This window comes from Ischnura elegans, chromosome 10 (assembly GCF_921293095.1).
Source record: "Ischnura elegans chromosome 10, ioIscEleg1.1, whole genome shotgun sequence".
In the NCBI taxonomy this organism is placed as follows: domain Eukaryota; kingdom Metazoa; phylum Arthropoda; class Insecta; order Odonata; family Coenagrionidae; genus Ischnura; species Ischnura elegans.
In genome coordinates this window covers 90,628,788-90,649,841 of record NC_060255.1, presented here as the reverse complement: position 1 = coordinate 90,649,841, position 21,054 = coordinate 90,628,788, and the positions used below count along the sequence as shown (strand labels likewise).

General features: G+C 36.2%; 1 protein-coding gene across 3 annotated transcripts in view; it reads left to right on the top strand.

The window, feature by feature from the left end:
* The window catches only part of LOC124167203 (cilia- and flagella-associated protein 91-like), a 36,682-nt gene that overhangs the window by 2,991 nt on the left and 12,637 nt on the right, over window positions 1-21,054 (top strand). For all 3 annotated transcript variants that reach the window (XM_046545046.1, XM_046545047.1, XM_046545048.1), the window contains 10 exons: window positions 713-960; window positions 4,035-4,198; window positions 5,790-5,958; window positions 8,777-8,990; window positions 12,771-12,889; window positions 14,946-15,130; window positions 15,310-15,456; window positions 18,474-18,695; window positions 20,072-20,220; window positions 20,828-21,047. In XM_046545046.1, coding sequence (XP_046401002.1) covers window positions 713-960; window positions 4,035-4,198; window positions 5,790-5,958; window positions 8,777-8,990; window positions 12,771-12,889; window positions 14,946-15,130; window positions 15,310-15,456; window positions 18,474-18,695; window positions 20,072-20,220; window positions 20,828-21,047 — 1,837 coding nt within the window. The remainder of the gene's footprint in view (window positions 1-712; window positions 961-4,034; window positions 4,199-5,789; window positions 5,959-8,776; window positions 8,991-12,770; window positions 12,890-14,945; window positions 15,131-15,309; window positions 15,457-18,473; window positions 18,696-20,071; window positions 20,221-20,827; window positions 21,048-21,054) is intronic.

Here is a 21,054-nt window from a genome sequence, read left to right as displayed (position 1 = left end):
AATTATTGGGAAGAGTTTCGTTGTTGGTTGCTTCTGTAGATCACTTTAGAAATATTTTAGATTGTGTAATGCATCTGCATACAAGAGTTATATTTAGTGATCAATCAAAGTTTTAACTGCTTCAATAGAAAAATATTTCAGATGTTTGGTAAACTGTGAATTTTCAGGAACTGATTCCTGTATTGTCACCTAAACTTGACAAATTAGTACATATTCTTTAAAATTTAGGAAAAAAATAGTTACTCTTCATATATGTGGCACAATCAATTTTTATCCTGCTCTTAAGAGTAATTACTTTCAAAATTTAAATTCTTGGCTTTAATTTGCTTTAAATTAGCTGCAAAATTATGTACTTTATATTCAGTTACTTGTGTCAGTGTTCAATTTTCACACCCTTCTTTACATTATTCAATCCATTAAAATGTTTATTTTTCCCACAGTTGCACATTGAAAGGGATAAATTAGCTTACAGTATGAAAAAATGTTGGCAAATTACACCCTTGTAGTATTGAATTGGTGAATAAGAGTGGAGGAATTCATTCCCGAGAAGTTTTGAAGTCTGGTGCCAATTACAAAGCCAATTTATTCATGTGACATTATATTAGTTACTGTAGTAGAGCGTTTGAACTGATGAAGACCAGTGACTAATATACGTGTGCAGTAAAAATACAGTAACAAACTAAGAGACAAGGCAATATTGTGTTTTTAACAGGCCAAATGTTACATCCTTGACTGCTGTGGCCGTGCAGGATGATAGTGGAGAAGGGAAAGAGTGTGAAACAACAAGTGAAGTGAATTTGGATGAAACTGATGCAGGAGCCCCTAGGAGTCGCACATTTGGCATCCAAACTGATTATCGGGAATCAGAGACTCAGACAATACCGTATTCTCCTGATGTTGTACTTGCAAGTCATGCTGAGGATACTCCAGTTGTATTGACCTTGAAGAATCTCAAATGGGGTAAGATAGTATTGGCTGGATCATGTGTAGGAAACCTCCAAAATTACAATTAGAGAAGTAAAAGCTTCTTTTCTAAGGTACAACCTATATTTAATGATAAATTCATGCTCAACATTTTGGCTATCACTCCTCTGTATCATCTGCTTTTAGATATTTATGGCTCACAAACTTGCAATAGTTAGTGAATCTACTGATTAAGCAAAAGCCAGTGAGTCAAATGCTTTATCCTCTTCCCTACGCAGGGCGTGATTTCAAGGCCTGATTTTCCGATGCTAAAGGATGAAGGCCGGGTTTTCACGGCTTGAATTTTTCGAAGCAAAAGGCCAAAGGCCGTGTTTTCACGGTTTCGTGGTCAATCATGCCAAGTGGGTCCCAACCGCCATTATGGTCCCTCGGCGCGAGAGGTCCGACCCTTTCCTATTGTCCGCGTTGGGATTATCTCGGCCCATTCCGGCACTTAGTGACCCACTCAAGGAAGGTGCTCATGGTCACTTATTTGTTTATAAGGTGGAATAACTAAAAACGTAAATGTTGCGTTTTTTGAAAATCAATGCCAAGAATTACATTCTGGATGTTTTGCTGATCGGTTCCAAATTTTAAACGGAACTCTAGCGTTCATATTAACAGAGTTTATCATCACCTAGAACAAATTTTGGAGACGCTAAGACTAGATGTTTAGTTGTTATTTTTAAAACTTACCAGCAAATTTATAGGAGCGATATTGTAATGATTCACATCTAAAGATATACGTTACTCTGTTTGCCATATTTTAAGTGTACATTTGCGGTGAAATTCGATAGAATATCCGATTTAACTACTATGTAAAAAAGCCCTCGTAATGTAATAAAATATGATTCTCTTAGTTCTTTGTCATGAGCCGAAATTACAGCGACTATTTTTAATAACCTCTCATCAACCTTTGAATACAAACGTATTATAAATTAATTTCGCAATAAATACTAATTAATGCATATCCTAAAAATTCGTAAATTTAATGTACAAATAAGGAATGTTTTACGTAGACACATGTTGTGAGAAGCATTCCATACCATTGCAGGAAAGAGCACTGCTCTACCCAGGTAATTACTCTCATACCTTGGTTCTCTGGTCAGGTTACATTTAGGTGATCTGCCCTGTACACCTCACAGGCTTACTTCGGTACACATTAGTGCATTAATTTTTTCTTGGAAAAACGTATTACCCTCCAACTGGCACACCCAAGAGTATATTGGTGCAAGTACCCTCCCACTGAAATATGTATGTGGAAGATGATAACCTCACTCTTCTCGGTATAGCTCATTTTCTTTTCAAACTTTTCTTGGCATGTATTCAAATTTAACCGTAAATATTCTGTGCGCATTCCCTTTCCTACTCCTGCAAGGATTGTCTTTCAAATGATGTTTCGGTGGAATTAAATTTTTTCTTGGAATTATACAGCCAGGATTTTTTTCTTGAAGTGCCTTTTGATGGTTCCTTAGAGCTTTCGTTAGTTTTGCATGCGTTCTCGACGTGTTCAGAGTTACTTGGACGAGTGGAGCACCAGGCAAATTTGCAGGACGGGAATTTCCTTGCTCTGGGAAAATGTCGAGGCTAATTACGGATCAATCGATCCATACTTATCAGAAGTGATAATGAAGACGAGGATAGTGACTCTAGAAACAGTGTTTTGTATTTTTTCTTATTTCGTGTGTAATATGAATTTATATTTATCTAAGTGAAATTGCTTTATAAATATAATTTAGCCATTTCAAACAACAAATTTGTAAGATTCAAGTAGTTTTTTGAGAATTTTTCGGGGAAATATTCTTCTAAAAAAATTCGAAATGTTTCATTCCCATGTTTTCAGGGAACTCGTGGAGAGCAGACGCGAATGAGGAGTGTGGATTTGGGTGAAATACCTAGAAGTATGCTAGGAACATTGAAAGATTTCATTCCCTTTAAAGTATTTTTTGGTCTATGATCTAATGCCCTTTTGCTGAAAACCCTAAAAATAACCGTAGAACTTCGTTTAAAAGTTCTATAGGCATTGCAAAATGAAAGGTATACATTGATGAACTGACATTTTATGCAATAGTAACAATTTAAAAAAATTAAAATAGAACTACCTAGTAACAATAAACTGACCGCAAAAGTACGCCGTGGTGGGCTGCCTTCGGGAAAAGGGTCGAGGATTATATTTAACCAGTTGCCGAGGAAAGGGTCCGGCACCCCACTAGAAAAGGTCATTAAGTGGAGGGAACGACTACCTGGACGATTCCTTGCCGAGAAACAACTCCGTACAGGGCGAAAAAGAAATGCTCTAAGCCTTCGTACAGCCAAAAGCAACTTCCCGTGAAGGAGCCCGGCACGAAAGGGTTAATTAATTAATTATCTGCTCTCATTTATACTTTGTTTAACCCCTTAAGTGTTGAGCTATAATTTATGGTATTATCCACATGTTAACTGATAAAATATATTTAACTATAGTTTTCATGGGTTTTGACCGCATTTTAAGTTAAGAAAGGTAAATAATTATATAAGTTTAGTGGAAAAGTACCAATATATTGGTATGAATAATGCAATAATTGAAGAACTTCTTCTAAAAATAGTGATAACTTCTTCTATACTTTAATTTCTTATCATGACATGATTTCACGGCATTGGCAATCCCCTAAAACATTGTGTTTGTTGTGCTGGGAAGCCTCTCTGCCGTATGGATTTGTTTTATTTTATTGCCAGTAGTTTGTTTTCTTATTTATGGATACAAAAAAATGCACCATGAATGCCAACTTGTTGCTTTGATATCAATCCAGGCCATTTTGCAGTAGCCTACTTTATTTTACTTGACTGTCTCATGGGGGTGTTTTCAGCAAGGTATGATAATGATAAGGAGGAATCTTTACTATGTAATTTTCAATCTTAACATATTTTTACACCTCAATTATTATGAATCATTTTCATGATATTGTTACTTTCATGTTATTGTGGTATAAACATTGCTGAATTTTATGAATATTTTAGGAAAAAAATAGTTTTTGGCTTATTGAAGTTTGTACATAACATCAAAATAAAATTTAATAAAATTATTTCCTCAGGTGAAGGACTACCTCCTGGGCTACATGAAATAGAGAATATTGAGTGGGAGATAAATCATAGAGAATTGAAAGCATTCCTATTGGATCCTAATAATTTCCCTGAAAGTAAACGCCCAGCCATTCTGGAATACATCCATAGAGAAGAGTGGCTGCACCGTGAAAAGGTACTACTTAACTGGAAAAGTAATGATACATACCAATATTATGAAAATAACTTAAAGGTAGTGCTGTAGTTGGGCCGGTACAGCGTACCCCCTAAAATCTAAACTCGTTATAAGCTTACTGGTTAACCTTTTGGAGATGGCAGAGTTTTCGTCGTAGCATGACTGCTGTACTGAGCCCCAAGAGACTCTTCTTTCTCGTGGTATGGAGCATTTTTGGAGGACATAGGTTAAGAAGTGTCTTGCGGAGCCTTTTTCGACCCCTCCCCACTGGGTCTCCGCATTATCTCGGACTCCGAGAGTAGTTGTGCTCCCTCCTTTCCGGGTTTACGGCCATACCTGCGGCATTGGTTCACGGTCAACTTATGTATCGCTTATATGTATTTAGCACATGGATAATTGTCGCTTGCACGTAAATTGCAGACTTTGAATTGAATTCCTCATTTTTTTCTGAGCATTGTCAAATTTTAAACGAAGTTCTAATGTCAATATTAACGTATTTAATGCCAGCAACAATTTCTATGTTGATGTTTATACAAAACTTGAGATACAAGTTAATATTTATTGTAGAATTTCGTTTAAAAATTGTAAGCACAGCTCAATAGACAAAGAATTCAGTTCTTAGTTTATATTTCTTGAGGAAAGAACAAATATTTATTTCGAAAATTGACTGGATAAACAATTGGGGTCCCTTACCGCTAAGAGGGGTAATAAAAGACGAGGGGTCAGGGTACCTGCTCCCGAATTCCAAGGGTAAAGCCTAAACCCCGCTGTGTTGGGTCCCGAAATAAAGACATTGTACACCTGCGACCATCGTAAAGGGGGGGAGAGGTAGAAAATGTATATTTATGGCTTTCGTTGCCTTGGTCAGGAAAATCTCAGATGCAAATATACGGCTTTCGTCTCCCGGGTCAAGAAACGTCCACACATACATTTACGTCTTTAGTAGGGAAAAGGTTAAAATACCTTCGCGGCCAGATGTATAATACATGTTCAGCTGTTGGAATTTTTGGTGAGTACTGCCTACATTTTTTTCCAACTACAGCACTGCTTAAAGGGTATGGTGTTTGTAAGCCTTCAGACTTGAGTGTCTATACTTTTGGTACGTATAGTATGCAAGAGCCACAAATAATTCTCCCCATGGGCAAATGTGGGAACAAGGGTGGCATTGCTCAGTTCCTAGTTGATTGCTCATGAAAAATTTCTCCCTGGAGGTGAATATACATATATTCTGCTGTCTGTAAATTTTCAAAATTTTAATAATTTTGTTAATATCTACTCAAGATTTGATTCAAATCACTGAAAGATTTGATTTTGTGAAAATTGTAGAGTCGACCCATCCCTAATTTATAGTAATAATAAAATGTCCTAACTATCTTTGTCTAATTATCCGGCTCTTAGATAGTGAGAAAAGTAGAAAATGAGATAAATGGTGGGAAAGGTATGCAATAATGAATTAAAAATCTTCTAAAAACTGATACCTGAAGCTACAAATTTTATATGTGATATCTTTTTGATTATGAATTGACTGTATGATGAAGTTTTTTAAGTGATGTAAAACAGGAAATAAACCTTTTTTTCCCTGTTATTTTAGGAAATACAGGGAATTCATGATTTGCGAATGGGGTTAGCAGAAAAAAAGATGCATAAACGAGGTGAATATTTATCTGATCGCTTGCAAGAAGTAATTGCGAGGAGATATAAGAAAAAGCTTGAGGAAAACAGAAAGAAAATTATGAAAATAAGAGAAAATCACCAAAGAGGTTGGTGTAGTTTACCTTAATCTTGCTTCATGCTGCTTCAATCTGGAAAGGAAGGGATGAAAATTATTTTTATTTGCTTACTGACCCTTTTAGTGTGGTGGGCGGATCTATCGGCTCTTATGTAGTCCATTATTTAATTTGCTATAAATTATTACATTGCTATAACTTATTTCAGTAAACGTAAAAATATTTTGTCTATATTACCCAGTTTAACCTCAATATTTAAAAAAAAAACCACCTATGGATATGTAATAAAATAGCTTTGTTCTGTTTTTTTCCGAGTTGCTACATTTTATTAGAATACCCTCCGCATTTCTTGCCAGTACCCCAGGAAGAAAGATAGCACTAATAGGGTTGATATTGTAGTTTCTGAAATGCATATATAGTTTAATAGTAGGTTAAGGAAAAGGCATTGGTTGATTTAGTGGATTCTCAGCCTCAACTTAACTCGATCTTAATCAACTCAACTTGATTTGATAGACTTATCGTAATGCAGTGGGATGAATTTTCATTGAAATTTTCCTTTAAGGCACAAGGAATATTGAAAGGGTTGGGGCAGTGATTATATTCTTGTACATAAATGGAACACCTGTGTTGGAGGAAAGCATGTACTAACTATGCATTAATGCCCTATTGGAAATATTCCAGTGAAAAATATTAAATTGAACCGTTCAATTGAAAAGTGACAAATTTCAATTAATTTTTTTTCAATTGAAAAAAAAATCAATTGAAAAATATTCAATTGAAATTTGTTACTTTTCAATTGAACGGTTGATTGAAAAAATTACTAATACTTAAATACATCCAATATGGTAAACTTATTATTAGGTAGGATATACTTAGCATCTAAATTTCACGAATTCCGAATTCTGAATAAATAAAATATGTGAACAGAAATTAAAGTTGAAATATTTTTAGAAGCAGCGTCATAAAAACTTTAATTGGGCTTTTCCACATCTTCCATCACTTCTCACAATCATGAATAGTTATCGAAAAGCTGTATAGTTTTGCCATGATTATCAGAACAACAACTAAACCATGAGAGCCACATCTTTTTCCAGTTCAAACAACGTTGAATAGTTGTCAAAAAGCAAACGTTTTTCCACGATTAGCGATAACAACTTCACCAAAAAATATCTCACACGTCTTTATCTAAGAAAGGCTTATTTAAAATACTAATTAATATAATTCTGGTTTTGCATTAAGCCAACATAACTTGTTTTTCACAACAAAAACATGTCACTCATGTTTATACAAGAACACGGGAATTTCACTTCATACAAACAAACCTGCGTGATACACACTATTCCGACGATGCTAGTAGTTTTTTGTCGGCGACATAACGCACGTACGCATAATTAAGTTAAATAAATATGCCTACATTTTAAACACAAACGTTAGTATAATCAGTCAAAAAACTGAAGGCAAACGACTAAATGAACACACTAAAGCACATCAAGACTTCCACTATATCACTGAAGAGACACATGAATGACCTAACACAATGCTGTGGGGATCAAGCACAGGTTAAATAACACTGATATTAAATAATCTTTTCTCCACAAGCAAAAAATTAACCACAATTGACCACAACCCAGTCAACCATGTGCACGTAAACATATGAATAACAGTATTTTTTATTTCAATTGAATATTGGAGAATTCAATTGGATATTTTAGAATTCAATGGAGTATTTGAGATTTCAATAGGATATTTGGGAATTCCATTGAAAATTTGAGAATTCAATTGAATATTTGAAAATTCAATTGTATCTTTTATTCAAATTCAATTGAATTTCCTAATATTCAATTGAATATTCGTATTTACAATTGAAAATTTGAAAATTCAATTGAATTTTTGGATATTCAATTGTATACAAGGAAATTCAATTGGAATTTTCAATTGGATCAGCTGATTTTTTCCAATGGGGTGGCCTTTATGCAATACTGGTGGGATAAGTGGTGAGATATCCTCCTGATTTTGTAGCAATAGCCCTGCTCCAGCAAGGATTGATGCACCAAATAATTCCATATTTCATATGAATTACTGGAGCATATGCAAGATATTTTTTTTCGAAATTACTAAAAGTCTTATTTGAGTTTTATGAAAATAATTGTTCTTTATTGAATATGGTATCCGTGGATCCATTCCTTTTCTTTACAAAAATGCAGTTTGTTAACTCTGCATATTTATATAATTGTGAAAGAATATTAGAAAAAATTGGTTATCTGTGAAGGTACATATTGTCTGCAGACAACATGTTGAAGGAGTGGCTTCCTTTGATTTGGGTTAGTGTTGTATCATATCTCCTGCTCCTCAACTAAGTCTCAGAATTTCCTAAGTACATATGTAGACAAGAATATTCAGGAAATTCAAAGAATGGCAATTAAATTACCATTTGTCATTGATTAAGTGATGTGTTAATTTTCCAGCAAGGCAATATTTGTAAGAAGAAGACGACCCTCAATATATGCAACCCTTATTCTACACCCAGAACAAAGAACACTAGTTTGTACTTGTAGAGGACTCCATAAAGTTCAATTTTTGACAGCCCAAGATTTCTGGAGAAAATATTTTTGACCATTTCAATTCAAATGTTAGACTAAAGAATGGATCAATCAACATTCTGCTGTGTCCACCAATTTTTTCACCTCACCATTTAAGCTTTAATTTCCATGAAGATTCTATTTCGTGGTTGAATTTCTTCAGGAAAATATTAGGTGCAATGTTATTAATTGTTGCTTCATTAGTGCACATATTATCATTCGTTGTTAGTATAAAACTTGGTATGTAAGCTGTTACCTTAACCTTCCTTCAGAACTTCGTAAATTGATCACCAAGAGGAAAGGAATTTCAACGAAGTACAAGCGTCCTGACCCAATAACAGAACAGGCTGACTATTCCTCTGAATTATATGGACCATTGATGCGGCATGGAGTGGATCCAAGACGTCGTCATGAAGTGCCTCTTAATCTGCGTTCCAAGTTCCTTCATGATTACAGGGGCCTGAGGATTTTGGAACAAGCAACTGAGTGAGTTAACCATAGTGTTTGTCTCATGATTGTATGTTTTAAATGGCAATTACATATTTGTCACTAACTTCCCAGTTGTGTACAATTTTCCTGGTTCAGCTTTTCCTAACTGCTTCCTGTCAACTCACAATGCCATCCATTTATGCTTAGAATTAGGAGTTACATGTGGGGTACAGTATGCCTGTCTAGATCAGATTGACTCTACCACATGAGCTCTGGCGAATATCACCATTTGTCATGAGAAAAAATATCCCCTGGGTAGGAAATCGAACAGACCTTTAGCTTTCCAGGGCACTACAAATACCACTTTGATGCTCAGTGGTGTAATATGAAATGCATCAGTGGTGTAACATGAACAATCTGATAGTTAACAATCAGGAAACTGTCTTCCTTCAATTCCTCCATAAAAACTCGTACAAAAATGATCTCATCCCTCACATAGACAAAATCACTCACTTCTTTGATGTGTATACTACAAAGTTCCTTGGACTCAAATCTCAAACATCCTTGATTGGGCACCTCACATGCAGGATGTACTCAATAAAATCTCCGTGGGTATATACATGATCAGAAGGTTGCTTATGATAGTATCATTGGATACTTTAAAAATGGTATACTACGCTAAAATCCATTCTCATATTTCTTATTGCTTTCTGTTTTGGGGAAACTCATCTGTGGCTAAAAGAGCTTTTTCAGCCCAAAAACAAGCTATTAGAGGTATGTACCATGTCCCTATTCACACTCCAGGTAAAATTTTCTTTGCTAAATCCAAAATCCTCACCCTCCCTTCTTTGTATATCCTTACATGTGCCTGCTTTGTTAACCCAAGCAAACCCTTCCCAATTACTTCCAAATTCTACCTACCATGATCACCTCACTCGTTCAAGAAATAACGTCCACTCCAGCCAGTATTCCAGCTCTCTCTGTCTTAAAGGTCCCAACCACTCTGTCTCGATCCTTTACAATAAAATTCCCGAAGAAATAAAAAGTAGCAACTCACTTTCCGTTTTTAAAAGAAGCTAAAACTTCTCCTAGCTGAAAAATGCTACTACAGTGTACAGTAAAACTTCGATTTTACGCACTTCGATTTTACATCAAGTCTCGTTTTTACGCAGCGGCACTCAAGTCCGGCCGGAAAGCATAGGGAATTGCAATGGTGAAACTTCGATTTTACATCTTTTCTTGATTTTACGCAGTTTTTCGATTTTGCGCAGCATAACCCCAGCCCCTTAGAGGTCGCTAATCTTGATTTTACGCAGTTGTCTTTCGGCTTGTTTTGAAAATCCGACAGGAGCAATATGAAGTTAGGTTATTTTTCGTCTCAATGAGTTGCAAAAATGAATACAGGAACGGTTGAAATGACGTCGCGCTGTTGAGCGTGAAACTAAAAACATCGCGAATCTAATTATTGCTTCCCCGTGAGCCCTCTCAGTAATATTTCAGGCTCTATTACGAACGCGAATGTCGTTCTTAGTTCAAATTCGCCGTAGAAGGATATCGAAACCTAAAACACACGGCAATCGCCGGGTATGCGTAACTACTTTTGATTAAGACATGATCGCTGGAGATATTAACATTATCACCCTTCGTTTATTATTCGACTTATTGATCGACGCTGTTTATATCCAGAATTATGAGCTACGGAATATCTATCCCCAACGCAAGGCTTTCTAGAATTTTGCCAACGCTATGTTTTCCGTCGCCCCTGCGAAATATAACGGCGAAATGAGTCGTTAAAAATACTCCCGTGCCAAAATTTTGGCTTCCAAGGTGATCCAAAAAAGATAGTCGTACTTCTAGTATGGACGTAAGTCGATGGTGATTCAACCTCAGAGTAAGGATGGGGAGAGTGCGCTTTGGCTACTGCGCGTGTAGTCATGATCCCGCACTTACATCCCACACTTCCCGCAAGAAGAGTAAGGATTCCCGCACTTCTTCCCACGATCACGTGGTAACCATGTTGACCACAGAATCTGCTACTGCGCAGCCTGATAGCGTCCTCTACCCCAATCCTTACTCTGAGGATTCAACACGATGGTAAAAGCAGCATGCATTGTCTCATTCCCAGGCTAACCCCACATCTGCGGGACAAATGGACGCGAGGGAAAATTGCTTGCGCTGCGCGCTTATCAGATCCGACTCAACTTGTATCTCATTGTCAGAGGGTTTAAATTAAACATGGTTGGAACTTGAATAGCTATTGGCTTAACTTCGCTAGGTGGCAAGCGTTTTAACGGAACGGGAGTTAATGCCCTCGGAGAATAACTCGCGTCGTCAATCGTCATGTAATCATTGAAGTCAAATTCAAGACGTGAGTGATAAGGCAGTCCGTTTAAACTCAGGAATGGCTTAGTTCCATTAAATCGAAATACAAAAAGTGTCCGGTGTTGTTATCAGATATGGGGAAGCAAAATATTACGTGAAGCTGAGTCACACGGCTTGTGAGTCGAAGGTCCCGGCGCTGAATTCGCGGAAGAATGCCGACAGAGAAGCTATTCCCGGAAGAGTCAATCTACTAATGCTAAAATTTCATGGGGAAATACTTTTTTAATGTGTATAAATTATAAAGAAGGAAAATTTTTCAGACTATTAGTCATTTTTTATTCATCACGGGCGGCATGACGGCAGTTGCGCGGGCATTTAAATAGCTCACTTAAAAAAAGTGATCAAAGCACCGGAAAAATCTGAATTTCCGAATATCCCGGGTCCTGTGTGCTCCCTATTATCTATGGTATGCTATTTGAAGGTAACCAACAACTGGGGTCATTAGCGCCATGAAGTAAGGGCTGAGGGGATAGGAACCCTATGTTGGCATTAGCCAGGTTGTAATGATAAGCTTAAAAGGGACCAGGACTTAACTTCCCATCTGATGGACAGAGTGGTGCACTGGAAGTGCCCTTCACATTAGACTCAAGTAGGGATAGGGCCAACTCTGATAAGTCTCTGCTACTGCCAGGACTTGAACCCAGGCCCACAGGGTGTAAAGCCTTTGTGATGTGTTAGCAAAATTTTGCTCCCTGTTAATGGGGTTAATTTGGATGACTATCCTCAGGTATCTCATTTCTTCAATCTCCAGTCTTTGTTTGTCTGCTGGTGGTTAAACGGATATCCTGAGAACTGCTTTTAATGAGAATATTTTCGAAAATTAGCTTCTCTGCGACCATTTAGTATCACCATTCCGAAATTTCTCCTGGGTAACAGAAGTAATCTTAGTGCAGAAAGTGCCATTTCAACCATTTTGTTCAACCATGGGAAACACTGTTCAGGAATGCAACGTTGTTTCTCTTAAGGTAACACATCATCTGTGGTGTTGCTTTTGAGTAAATATGATTATTAGGCTTCATTTTCCGAGCAATAATGAGCAAGTGTTATCCTGAAAACTATACTCCTCCTCAATACCAACTCTTGATTTTACACACTTTGATTTTACACAGTGCCCATATTTCGGTCCCTCCAACTGCGTAAAATCAAAGTTTTACTGTAAATGAATACCTGGAGGATGCATTGTAAGAATATTTCCTAGAAGGCAACTGGAATGCCTATTTTTTCCATGCTTTCTGTTTGTATTTATTAACCCTCTGGACTGTTTTTAATGATGTACATATCATAGTTAAATGATTATCTTTGGAATTCCCAAGAACCTGGCAATTTCAATCTTTAATGTATGAATGTAATTGTATGTAAATTTTATATTGACTTTAGCCTTGCAGATGTCTGTACTGCCAATTGTGAAATAAATTTATTATTATTATTATCTTTATGAATGAATTCTTCTCACAGTTTGATGAAAACTCCTGAGGTGTTTCCTGTGAAAGAAAAACCAGTTCATGACAGGCTGTGTGATCGTAGCTCCAGATGGTCTACTGAACAGCTTCAATTGCTTCGGAAATATTTTGAAGGTAAACTTGAATGCTAAACTGTATGTAACCCAAGCAACAATCAATATCCCAACACCATCCAGACAACATTGTCGGCATTGGCACATGAATTCCATGCAATATCCATGTTAATCCAATTAATGTTGTATGGATATCTGTCAAATATCCAAACAGCCATTCAGATAACGTTGTAGGGATGTCCAACAGTGGGCATGGAGGTCCATATTACTGCATTTTTTAGCTATGTAAATATCTTCACAGCATCAAATAAGTAGATAATGGGGGTGCTTATTGTGGCTTTTGGTAATCCCAACACATACAGACAAAACATTTGTGGTTTTCAATTCTATACAGATCATATCCCACCAATGGATACGGTTTGGAATAACTATTTTTTTATATCACGGATATTACAACTTGGGTATCTATGTTACATTATTTTCACAACTTGTTGTGGATGTTACAATTAGGAAATCTGTGTAACATTGTCAAAATATCCATTGTGTAATAATATGTAGTGTGTTTTGGATGTATCAACCTTATTTAGATATGTGATGGATATCGGCTGTTGTTTGGGAACGTATGAGCCTGGCATTTTGGCTGGTCTATAGTGATACTTTTATGATTTATCACTTTAATGAATATTATAAGCCAAGGCTCAAAACTTAAAGAATAGATTCTACGGCAGCACTTGATAGAAACGATAATGACCACTCATCAGTGGAAATCTCTGTGGCTATAATTAATATTTTATTTTGGCTGGTCTATAGTGATACTTTTATGATTTATCATTTTAATGAATATTATAAGCCAAGGCTCAAAACTTAAAGAATAGATTCTATGGCAGCACTTGATAGAAACGATAATGACCACTTATCAGTGGAAATCTCTGTGGCTATAATTAATATTTTGCAGTGGAATCGTACTTAGTTTTATTTTACTCTGTGAAAGGGAGCTCAAAATTTTCCAATGCAAAATTTCATTCAGAAAAATATTAAAAACTACTACATTATAAAGGAACAATGACTTAAAAAGTTATAGTGAAAATATTGATAAACTTTGTTACTTCCGCAAAATATTTATAAAAATTTCTATGGCCAGTTTCGGCTATTACACCATTATCAAATGCAGAAAATATATATTTTCTGTACATTTTTGACAATGGTGTAATAGCTGAAAATATACCTTGAAAACATTGAACATAGCGAGTAGAAATTCTGAATAAATTCAGCTTAAGAAATAATGATGATGTATAATTCAAGGGTGGAAATGTTTCTAGAATAATATCATTTTCCATGACTGATTCACTTGCTAAAACATGAATGACTCTGGTGCAGTTTGAAGATGATTGGTTAAGTATAAAATCATGCTGCCCCACTTACAGGGGCGGTCTGGAGTGATTGGGTGCCCTTGGCAGGGGCTCTTGATGGGGGCCCTCCAAACCACAGGATTTGGGGGTCCTCCCCTGGAAAATTTAGAAATTGCATGGGTTAGATTTTGATGTTATTCTGGCTCTTAACAGCAAGATAAAAATTAGTAATTTCTTTAGAAAAGAGAATTTCACTGCTTATAAAATTAAACTGTTTATTATGGTTCTGTTATTCATTTAGTGAATTTCTTCCATGGAACTGCGCTGAAATCTAAAAAACTTCTTAAATAACCTCGTTGAATAACCTCTTCAAAACAGCATCAGGTTATCTTCATTCTTCTGACACCTTTATTTAATTTTTTACACGATCTTCTTACACTCTGTATGTTGTAAATAAAGCATCTAATGAAATTGTAGAATTTTATAATCGAAAAAAAAAAACTTCGGTTCAAGTAATCCAAGTCTTCTTTATTACACCTTCATGATAGACGCAAGCGTTATAGGGGCCCTTAAGCTTGGGGCCCTCGACGATCACCGACCAGCAGGGCCTGGCCAGACCGCCCCTGACTAACAAATTCAATTGAATTAGTGTGTCTGATTCACAATGATTCTATTCTAATTGGAAGCATGTACCCTAAACTTCAGGTTTAGTATATAGGTGAACCTGTATAAATTTATGTTTAATGGAAAGATCTTTTGTTCATGAAGGGTTGAAGTCTGAATTTGATGTACACGAGGAAAGACCTTTGCCAAAGCGGTTGATACCACTACCAAAACCATCTCCAAGACCAATTACTCCAGACCTGGAAGGAGTTCCTGAAAGTGAGGAGAAACTGTATCAAGCAGCGGTGTTTATGCAGAAGATTATTCGTGGAAGAGCCATCCAAATGCTGGTATGACCTGTACCTTCTTGGAAATCCTTATCAAGTCATCATAAATGGAGATAACTTTGCCACTTTTATTTTATTATATGTGTAGTACAATTTTAATAATCCAATTACTCATGGGTTGTGCAAACTAAGTGTAATGTATTTTTTTACTATTTTTCTCACTGTTACCATTTCTTTGTTAGATGTTCAAAGGAAAGGAGAAGTCTCAAGATTTGATTGAGGAACTCCAAACAACACAGTCTGTGATCAAAAAAGAAGAAATTAAAGTTAAAGAAGAGAGGATTAGAACATTGTTGGGATATCAAAATGAGCTGGAAGAGAAGAGAAATGTGAGTTCACTGCGTTATTGAAAAGTATGGTTTTTGATCTGGATATATATTTTGAAATTCTGTTATCCAGCTAATACTAGCTAACTAATATGAGTGAGCATCTAATTCTTAGATGGTATAGCCATGTGAATGTTATATTTTCATTGTAGTCTATATAAAAGAGAATCAAAGAAAAACATGGTGGCTAATCCTACCAAAACTTAAATTCCTGAATTTACTAATACCTAATAAGTTGAATTAGCTGTTCCACATAACTAATCGACTGTTTTAATACCCGTGGTGAAAAAATTAAAATATATTTTAGCATAAAACGCACCATAAAAAATAAATGAAATTCAGGGAAAATTAAGACGACAGAAAAAAGTTTTAGGCAATGTGGTTATGTACGAAGAGGTTACCTGTCAAAATGTTGGGTCTGGTCCCTCTAGTGTTATGATGCCAATTGTGGTAGAATTTGAAAGATAACTATACCCATATTTTTCCATTTCGTCATCCGTTAACTACTTCCTGAGTTCTTCATGACAAGAAATTGTGGGCCTTAATCCTTTTGAAGTTAATTTGATGATGTCACAAGCTCATGCCTACGAGTTCAATGCTGCTCAGCTACTCCTATGAGTCGGCAACTTTTTCTGAATATTAAGGCCATTGTACACAGGGCATGGAATTGCGCAGGTTAAAACTGTATTAATTTCTAAAATGGTGTGGAATTGCACGAATGCATGAAAGAAATTAGAACAGGGGCTATATCTCATGTCCATGCTTTCTCGCATGTGTTCTAGCAATTCACCACTTTACAGGATGCATTTTTGACTGCGCCTTCGTACACACGTCAGATTGTGCAAGTATGTGCCCCGTGTAAAACGGCCTTTACAGTGGAATCCTTCACTCTAACCCAAAATTAAATATCTAGTATAAATTGCCAGATGAATGGGAAGGATAAGTTATGACAATAAAAAAGTCATCTTCATTCAGCCATTTTCTCATAGCTTTGAAATGGAAAAAATGCTTAAGTTGCCATCTCCTTTTCACGAGTTAGTTACGTTAAAGTTCTGGTTCATTAACCCTTTCCTGCCTGTGCCGACAACAGGAAAACATATTCGGTGCTATGAGTAGCATAGTAATATTTTAAACCTCCGATTTGGAACCTAACTCAATGGGGAACCCGTCCCTTACCCAACCACTGGACTAGACCCTCTAACCCTATCTTAGCATGAGTCCATGGTTAAGTTATTGCATTACCAGTGTTTTTATAAACCTAATATTGCATTTGATTCTCAATAATTTACTCTTCTAAAAGAATTACTATCATAACGTTAAGCATTGTGGAATTTTATATGGATTTATAGCATTAACAGAGGCAAAGTTAGTGAACACAAGATACTAAGACTGTAAGTCCCGAAGTCCATTATTTTTAAGGCTAAAATTTTGTTTAAAATTTTTTACGCACAGAAAAAAAAAGAATGCATTTCAAAGTATTAAAAAATTGTTGTATGCTACAAAATATATCTTTGCAAAAACCATTGACGATATAACAACTTTGCAACTGATTCCTGCCATGAGGATGATCATAAATGAGTGGGAGGGTCACATTTAATTGTTGAAGAGTGGCCTAAAGGTCTCGCTAAGCTGGATCTCAGGCCAGGCCTGAATGCATGCAAAGGGTTAAGTTATTCAGAGAGACCCTATCCTTGATGGGGAGAATAACTCTTCAGAGTGTTAATGACAACGAACCATGTGAGAAGGACGCAGGAGGTCAAGAAGTTGTGGAGAAGTGGTGAGCTGCTTGGCTAGAGTCAGTGATGTCACGAAATTGGCGAAGAGTCAAGCATGTTGAATTTTCACCAGAGTAGGCAACAGATAAAAAATCAGAAAAATGCAGTTGTCTTTATTTTTCAATCTCTATCGTAATCCATGCTCAAAAAATTATTCTGAACGAGCGTATTGACTCATAGGAAAAAAAAGCGGTAAAATGAGTCACCCATGGGCAGATTTGTTTGGTGTGGTTATAATTGATGATTGCCTTAGACAATTGAAAAACTAGTTAAGTAGATAATTCGTTGTCTCGAGTGTGACTTCATGGAATTGACTTAACATAATGAAATGTAAAAAAACTTGGTAATTTCACATGAATTTACTACTGTATGACCTAGGTTTTGACATGGAACTTCATCTTCCAGTGGTCTATCAATATGATGTGCCATGTCAAAATCTTGGTCGTACAGTATTAAATTTAAATGGAATTACAAATTTTTTTTACATTTCCATATGGTTTAGGAGATATTTTACTTCTAACTTTAACCCTTAACCGGTGACGTGCGGTCTGAGAGACCGCTGTGTGTCTAAAATTATGAATACTTTCAAAATTAAGATTTCAAAATATCTATAATTCTCGTTAGCTTCATATTTTTGCATAACAAGGACATCCCACTCTTAAAATTTAACATTCCTTTTATTAATTTCTGTAAATTTGCAATTGAACTCGATTAGCGGTCTGTGAGACCGCACGTCACTTACTAAGATGGATCAAGAAAAGGAATAAGCGGGATAAATTTCATGGCTACTTACTACTTAGCCTTCCAACTTTAACATTTAAGGCCTTTTTTGATTCTGGCGAAATATTGATACATAAATATAATAATTATAACTCAAGTGTTTTTGGCATCAGTTTTTTGATCCTGCTTCAAATCACCATTTTTTATGACAAATTTGTTCGTATTGGGAGTGTAAAAATTTTAATATAAGTTTTAAAATAGTTAAGCGTTCAAAGAAAAATTAAACAAAACAATAAAAATGGCGTAGCATTATTTTATGAATTTTTGATTTATTGCGGTCTCCCAGACTGCACGTCACTGGTAGTGTAACAAGAATTGCACGTCACTGGCTAAGGGTTAATATGCATTTGGATTTCCTGTCTTTGTACATATTCGAGTAATGCAATTAGATTTGATTATTTCAATTAATTGAATGGAAGGTAATCAAGGCTGTATACTACATATTGAGTGATTTTTTGGATACAGGAAGAAGCATATGAGAATATGCTGTCCATGTTGGTTGGGGATACAGTTGGTAGCATGCTGGACTTCCTGGCCAAAGAACTGGTGCGCTTGAAAGACGAGCGGTGCATTCATGCATTGCTGCTGTTGGCACAGAGGGAGCGCAACAGGCGGGAGGCGGAGGAGGCTGGTCGGAGACAAGTTGAGGAGAGGAGGAGACGTGAACATGACGAGTTTTTCAAGCAGGTTGGCCTGAATTGAATTAAGTACTTCCCAGCTCATAAAATGCACTTTTTTAATAGGGTGGTTTCCTATTTTTTTAAATTGCCTAAATTGAAAGATTATTACTACTGGACTATGTATTTCACGCTTCTAGATTTTTTAATGACGATATCAATTTTTCGCGATTAAATGAAAAGTGAAAATTTTCAACTGCGCGAAAATGCTACTGCTAAGTATGACTGCTAGGAAAAGCCCATGTGAACCTTCTGGTTCCAGATGCCACTGTGTGAGGCCACCTTAGTGTGAGGCTATGAGCACCGATACGATGCAGGCTGCTAGCAGGTAGCGGGGTACCTTGCTAGCAGGTAGGGTTTGGCTTAAATAAGAATTATTAATACCCTATCAAATCAAGGCAATTTCTGACCATAGGAAATTTTAATAGGTAATTAATTATTAAGAAATGTTTTTCTGAGCTCTGCGCCACATGCATGCATTGGTAATATCAGATGATGTAAAACTCCTGACTACTCGTACAGAATATAGGTCCCTGTGACATCATGTGGAGTGGCATCATATGGGTGCCAATTTTTCAAATGAGGTTACAATTGACCTTAAACATTCGTCTAAACTGGGATTTCTAAAACAAAATAATTTTTATATTATGAATACACTAATGTTGCGTAACAAATCGCAATCAATGGGTTTCGTTTTCTTTAATGATGGAAACTACCCTGTTCTCAAATGTTCCCTAAAATCACCCAGTATCATACACGCTGAGGGTATAACTTCATCCTCAACAAACGCAAGATATTTCCCCGAGTATGTGGTATTAATAATGATAATGATAATAATTCATTTGTCCCAGGACCTAACAAAAAAGGAAGATATAAGGCAGGTCAAGTAATTATGCATGCTCAAATTTTAAAAAATCCTGAGTTCCAGCCTTGTAATTTATTGCAGTCATTCCATGTGCTGTGCATCTTAGGTTGGCTTTTTTCATTTGCGTTCACATCTATCTCAGAATGATATTAGCCAATGGCCACCTGCTGCAAGTTCTTTGGCAAATTGATTGTACTAAGTGAACTTATGCTATTATTTGAAAAAATTAAAAGCACATTTTTTCTGTTAATTTCCCAGAAAATTGAGAAAAATGTTACCCTGTTGCCCATTGCTGAGAAATATAGTTTATCAGCAATTAAAAAAATTACTTCTGCAGTTTCTGTTATCTCAGAGGGATGGTATAGTCACATGTATGACTTTTGGCCTTGTTTATAAGCAAATTTTGTTTTATTTCACAACTGAGTGCTTTTTTTAGTCCTGATTTTATTAAACTGGGGGGAATCTTTTTTGTATTGATTCCTGGTTATTTTCCTTTCATTACCTTGTGAATTTCATATCAGGTTGTCAAGGTTCACCAAGAAACTGTGGATATATACCTTGAAGATATTGTCTTGAATGCAATGGAATGGGTTGCTACTGCAGAATCCAGAAGCTACATAAAGGAGTTGGCAAAAAACATCGACCAAAAGACAAAAGACATGGAGGATAGGTAATTATTTTTATCATCATTTTAACTTGCATTCCTCATCTAATCAAGGATGGCTGTTTTATGCTATGGTAGCAAAAGATTCAAGATTCACAGCTGCCAGATTTTCTAATGAATCCATCAGTGTAGTTACTCATGGTTATCTGGCTTCTCATCACTGTACCCATGAATCCTACTCTCTTCCTACCCCTCCTCCATTTTTGGAACATTATCCTTCCATCTGTTATTTACTTCACTCACCTTGACCATTAGTACGTACCATAGCCACTAACTGCCTCTTTATGACTTCCTTCACTATCCACAACAAGCAAATCTGTGCTTATCTTCCTCTCTAGCTATCATACCTTCATCATTATCACACATATCATTCTGCACTAATATTTCCAAAGTGTTGGAATGCTTTCATAAGCATTGAACTATTGGAATTTTTTTCTATAAGCCAAGGTTTGGAATTTTTTGTATTGACAATTTGCCATAGGGTTTCTGCTGAACATTGTCCTATCAATCATCAGAATAAGATCACTGTGTCCTCCGACCCTTTTTATGGTGATTTTGGTCTCTTATAAATTTTATTTTTTGGACTTATCGCTCTTTTTATTCTCTTCTCCAGAAAAAACATTTGGGAATGCAAAGAGCTTGTCACGGAACTTGTGTATGACTATGTGATCCCTGAAGGTTATAAGGAGATGGTGGACCAAGAAAGAGAAAAAGAGCAGAGAGAGTATCTGAAAACTATACAGGATGAAGTGTATAAGACACTGTCTGATCCAGAGAGGAAAGACCTCCAGCCTCCTGAAGAGGAAGGAGAAGATGCCAGTGAGAATGTTCAGGTAAGTC